Source organism: Hoplias malabaricus, unplaced genomic scaffold (genome assembly GCF_029633855.1).
Source record: "Hoplias malabaricus isolate fHopMal1 unplaced genomic scaffold, fHopMal1.hap1 scaffold_211, whole genome shotgun sequence".
In the NCBI taxonomy this organism is placed as follows: domain Eukaryota; kingdom Metazoa; phylum Chordata; class Actinopteri; order Characiformes; family Erythrinidae; genus Hoplias; species Hoplias malabaricus.
The window spans coordinates 29407-35406 of record NW_027100931.1 but is presented as its reverse complement, the minus strand read 5'-3'; the positions used below and the strand labels follow the sequence as shown (position 1 = coordinate 35406).

General features: G+C 46.6%; 1 protein-coding gene across 1 annotated transcript in view; it reads left to right on the top strand.

Moving 5' to 3' along the window:
• Window positions 1–1096: 1096 nt before the first annotated feature.
• The window catches only part of LOC136682407 (AP-1 complex subunit beta-1-like), a 33221-nt gene continuing 28317 nt past the window's right edge, over window positions 1097–6000 (top strand). The window contains exon 1 of the mRNA XM_066658876.1: window positions 1097–1302. Within this exon, the coding sequence (XP_066514973.1) occupies window positions 1279–1302 (24 nt within the window). The 5' untranslated portion in view covers window positions 1097–1278. The remainder of the gene's footprint in view (window positions 1303–6000) is intronic.

Here is a 6000-nt window from a genome sequence, read left to right as displayed (position 1 = left end):
TTATGAATTTACATGCTTTGAAGTTGTGAAATTCAATGATCTAATTAACTTTAATACCAAACAAATAGTACAGTTTACATCACAGCTGATCTCAGAAGGAGACTGAAATTAAAGAATATATAGTCGCCGTCCAATTAAATTTTGAGAGAAATTTTGGAGGCTTTCTATTGGTCATTCATGGTGAGATTTACACACAGTGTGAAGGACAGAGTGTGGTGTGTTCTCTCTGTGTCTGCGTGGGTTTCCTCCGGGTGACTGTCTGTGAGGAGTGTGGTGTGTTCTCCCTGTGTCTGCGTGGGTTTCCTCCGGGTGACTGTCTGTGAGGAGTGTGGTGTGTTCTCCCTGTGTCTGCGTGGGTTTCCTCCGGGTGACTGTCTGTGAGGAGTGTGGTGTGTTCTCTCTGTGTCTGCGTGGGTTTCCTCCATGTGCTCCGGTTTCCTTCCACACGTTGGTAGGTGTGAGTGACTGTGTGAATGTGTGTCGCCCTGTGAAGGACTGGCGCCCCCTCCAGGGTGTGTTCCACTGCCCTGAACTGGATAAGGGTTACAGACAATGAATGCATGAATGAATGATTATGTGAGATCTTTTAGTGTTAGTGTGTATTAGTGTATAAACATGTGTGTGTGTTGTAAATGTGTATCTGTGTATAACAATGTATGAATATTACTCTGTTCTATGAATATATGAGTTTAGATGTGTGATTAATAATGTATATGGATATAACTCTTATACAAATACATAGTGTAAACCTGTGTACACAACAGTCTAGTTGTGCGTGTGTAATATTAAATATAAATGTGTTATGTGAATTAATGAGTGTGTGTACAAAACTCTGTCTGTTTAGTATTGTGTGTGTGTGTGTGTGTGTGTGTGTGTGTGTGTGTGTGTGTGTGTGTGTGTGTGTGTGTGAGTGTGTGAGAGTGTGAGAGAGAGAGAGAGAGAGAGAGTGCAGTAGGAAGTGTGTATCAGACTCAGAGGGAGTGAACATAGCTAAGAAGGCCGGACTCCAGCAAACTCCACTGTTCTTGACTTGGTGAGGTTTTAAACTCTGTCCCGAGCTCCGCATCTTCTCCACAGCGGCTGGTTTGAACTCCTGTGGGCGTGTGTGTTTATTTCTGTCCGGTGTTCAGGATTAAAGGATTAAACCCGGATTTAAGAAGGTCGTGGCTTTAGCTCCTGCGTTAGCATCTGCTAGCCATTTGCCGTCGGTTTGCATTCATCCGTTAGCAGCGTTAGCATTGAGCGCGGCTCCATTCATTTTGAGTTTACTTCGGTGAAATGGAGTGGGCGAGTCAGCTATGCGTGAGTGGACACGGGTTAAATTTATTTTTATTCTCTGAGACGGAAATACAGCCCGCTTTCTTGTTTTTGTGGTAGTTTTAGTTCTAATTTAGGATTTAGCTTAGCAACTCGAGCCAGTTCTCGCTTGGCCCGTGTTTACCGCACACAGCCTTATTTCTAACTTTAAATTCCACCTTAAATAGCACTATGTACCTTCAGACAGATATTTTTAGTGTGAGCGGGTTTAAATCTATAGAAATTAAAATATGAATTGTATGACAAGCTGCTTTAACGTTGCCCTCCTTTAATACACCTGCTTCCTAATGGCGAAAGCCTTAAATATTTCAGAACCTGAATATCAAATATCAAACAGAATTTAAGGTGGAACTGACGTGATATTTGTTTAATCAGAGACTGTGTATGGGGTGACAGGGCTGTGAGCTACTTTAGTTAACTGTTAACTGCTTGTTAACTTTAATAAACACCACTGACAGCGCTGACAGGTTTAAAGTGGCAATACACCACATTTTCAAAATTTCAGAATGATCCTCGGCTAGGCTTCAACAGTCACTCGGAGTAGAACAGCCCCTGAGAGATAAGGCCACCATTGTGTGTGTGTATGAATGTGTGTATTTACTTGTATTATTGTATGAATGTGTTTGAAAAGTGTGTGTGTGTGTATATGTATTACTGTATGGATGTGTGTGTGTGTACTGTATATGTACCAGTGTATTACTGTGTGAAGTTGTGTATCCGTTGGTTTTGTATTAGTGTATTAATGTGTGTGTGTGTGTATGTGTATTACGGTATGAAATTGTGTGAGAGTGTATTAAGTATTGTGTATTAGTTTGAGCATTTGTATTTTATATTAGTGTATGAAGATGTGTGTGTGTGTGTGAATGTATTAGTGTATGAGGTTGGGTGAAAATGTGTTTGAGTGTACTAGTGTTTGAAAATGTGTGCGTGTGTTTATTACTGTATCTGTGTGTGTGTGTGTGTGTTAGTTTCAGTGCGGAGTGTGATCTGTACACTGTAGTGTGTGTGTGTGTGTGTGTGTTAGAGTTATATGTATATTATTGATGAACAATGCACAGGATCCATTGACACTAAAATGTAAACAGTATGAACAGCGCCTGGTCTGGAGGCTGTTTCCCAGTTACAGGCGACACGTTCAAGGTGCAGTCATCACGGACAAATCAGTGGAGCTCAAACTGACTCAAGCAACTTATAAAGTGATGGGTTTCAGCTCCTTTCCTACTTTCTCTGATAGAGTCCTGCTTCGTGACCCGCCCCTGGTTTGTTTACAGGAGGGACAGAAATGTAGGATATGGGCTCTTTAAGTGTTCTTATGGCCCTGGGTCTGTTCGTGAGATCTCTGAGCTCTGGAGGTGAGGGTCAGACAGAGAGGGTGGATAAGAGGAAGAGAGAGAGAGAGAGAGAGAGAAAGACGCACAGAGAGAGAGGGAGAATAAAGGCATTTCAGCAGAAAAAATAATGCAAGATAAGTTGTTTTCAATCCACTATATTTATGTGAAGAAATCTTAGACGACATTGATGTGTGTGTCTCTGTCTCTTTCTCTGTACTGTGCAGCAGTCTTTGAGTAAACTTTCCACTTCAGACTGAAAAAAATGTGCAGTCTCTCATTTTCTCCATGTATCTCTCTCTCCCTCTCACATGGAGCTCTAAAAGTGACTGGGAGAGTGTGTGAGAGTGACCGGGAGCGTGACCAGGAGAGTGACTGTGAGAGCGACCGGGAGAGTGTGACAGTGACTGTATATGAGTGACCGGGAGAGTGTGACAGTGACTGTATATGAGTGACCAGGAGAGTGTGACAGTGACTGTATATGAGTGACCGGGAGAGTGTGACAGTGACTGTATATCAGTGAGAGTGAGAGTGACCGGGAGAGTGTGACAGTGACTGTATATGAGTGACCGGGAGCATGACCAGGAGAGTGTGACAGTGACTGTATATCAGTGACCGTGAGAGTGACCGGGAGAGTGTGACAGTGACTGTATATCAGTGACCGTGAGAGTGACCGGGAGAGTGTGACAGTGACTGTATATCAGTGACCGGGAGAGTGTGACCGTGACTGTATATGAGTGACCGGGAAAGTGACTGTGTGAGAGTGACCGGGAGAGTGTGACAGTGACTGTATATGAGTGACCGGGAGAGTGTGACAGTGACTGTATATGAGTGACCGTGAGAGTGACCGGGACAGTGTGACAGTGACTGTATATCAGTGACAGTGAGAGTGACCGGGAGAGTGTGACAGTGACTGTATATGAGTGACCGTGAGCATGACCAGGAGAGTGTGACAGTGACTGTATATCAGTGACCGTGAGAGTGACCGGGAGAGTGTGACAGTGACTGTATATGAGTGACCGGGAGCATGATCAGGAGAGTGTGACCGTGAGCATGACCAGGAGAGTGTGACAGTGACTGTATATCAGTGACCGGGAGAGTGTGACAGTAACTGTTTATGAGTGATCGGGAGAGTGACCGGGAGAGTGTGACAGTGACTGTATATGAGTGACCAGGAGAGTGACTGAGAGTGACCAGAGAGTGTGACAGTGACTGTATATGAGTGACCGGGAGCATGACCAGGAGAGTGTGACAGTGACTGTATATCAGTGACCGGGAGAGTGTGACAGTGACTGTATATCAGTGACCGGGAGCATGACCAGGAGAGTGTGACAGTGACTGTATATGAGTGACCGTGAGAGTGACCGGGAGAGTGTGACAGTGACTGTATATCAGTGACCGGGAGCATGACCAGGAGAGTGTGACAGTGACTGTATATCAGTGACCGTGAGAGTGACCGGGAGAGTGTGACAGTGACTGTATATGAGTGACCAGGAGAGTGACTGAGAGCGACCGGGAGAGTGTGACAGTGACTGTATATGAGTGACCAGAGAGTGTGACAGTGACTGTATATGAGTGACCGGGAGCATGACCAGGAGAGTGTGACAGTGACTGTATATCAGTGACCGGGAGAGTGTGACAGTGACTGTATATCAGTGACCGGGAGCATGACCAGGAGAGTGTGACAGTGACTGTATATCAGTGACCGGGAGCATGTCCAGGAGAGTGTGACAGTGACTGTATATCAGTGACCGGGAGAGTGACCGGGAGAGTGTGACAGTGACTGTATATGAGTGACCGGGAGAGTGACTGTGTGAGAGTGACCGGGAGAGTGTGACAGTGACTGTATATGAGTGACCGGGAGCATAACCAGGAGAGTGTGACAGTGACTGTATATCAGTGACAGTGAGCATGAGCAGGAGAGTGTGACCGTGAGAGTGACCGGGAAAGTGTGACAGTGACTCTATATCAGTGACCGGGAGAGTGTGACAGTGACTGTATATGAGTGACCGGGAGAGTGTGATAGTGACTGTATATGAGTGACCAGGAGAGTGTGACAGTGACTGTATATGAGTGACCGGGAGAGTGTGACAGTGACTGTATATGAGTGACCGGGAGAGTGTGACAGTGACTGTATATCAGTGAGAGTGAGAGTGACCGGGAGAGTGTGACAGTGACTGTATATGAGTGACCGGGAGAGTGTGACAGTGACTGTATATGAGTGACCGGGAGAGTGTGACAGTGACTGTATATCAGTGAGAGTGAGAGTGACCGGGAGAGTGTGACAGTGACTGTATATGAGTGACCGGGAGCATGACCAGGAGAGTGTGACAGTGACTGTATATCAGTGACCGTGAGAGTGACCGGGAGAGTGTGACAGTGACTGTATATCAGTGACCGGGAGAGTGTGACCGTGACTGTATATGAGTGACCGGGAAAGTGACTGTGTGAGAGTGACCGGGAGAGTGTGACAGTGACTGTATATGAGTGACCGGGAGAGTGTGTGAGAGTGACCGGAAGCGTGACCAGAAGAGTGACTGTGAGAGTGACCGGGAGAGTGTGACAGTGACTGTATATCAGTGACCGTGAGAGTGACCGGGAGAGTGTGACAGTGACTGTATATCAGTGACCGGGAGCATGATCAGGAGAGTGTGACCGGGAGCATGACCAGGAGAGTGTGACAGTGACTGTATATCAGTGACCGGGAGCATGTTCAGGAGAGTATGACCGTGAGCATGTCCAGGAGAGTGTGACAGTGACTGTATATCAGTGACCGGGAGAGTGACCGGGAGAGTGTGACAGTGACTGTATATGAGTGACCGGGAGAGTGACTGTGTGAGAGTGACCGGGAGAGTGTGACAGTGACTGTATATCAGTGACCGGGAGCATGACCAGGAGAGTGTGACAGTGACTGTATATCAGTGACTGTGAGAGTGAGCGGGAGAGTGTGACAGTGACTGTATATGAGTGACCGGGAGAGTGACTGTGTGAGAGTGACCGGGAGAGTGTGACAGTGACTGTATATCAGTGACCGGGAGCATGACCAGGAGAGTGTGACAGTGACTGTATATCAGTGACTGTGAGAGTGAGCGGGAGAGTGTGACAGTGACTGTATGTGAGTGACCAGGAGCATGACGAGGAGAGTGTGACAGTGACTGTATATCAGTGACAGTGAGAGTGACCGGGAGAGTGTGACAGTGACTGTATATGAGTGACAGTGAGAGTGACCGGGAGAGTGTGACAGTGACTGTATATCAGTGACAGTGAGAGTGACCGGGAGAGTGTGACAGTGACTGTATATGAGTGACCGTGAGCATGACCAGGAGAGTGTGACAGTGACTGTATATCAGTGACC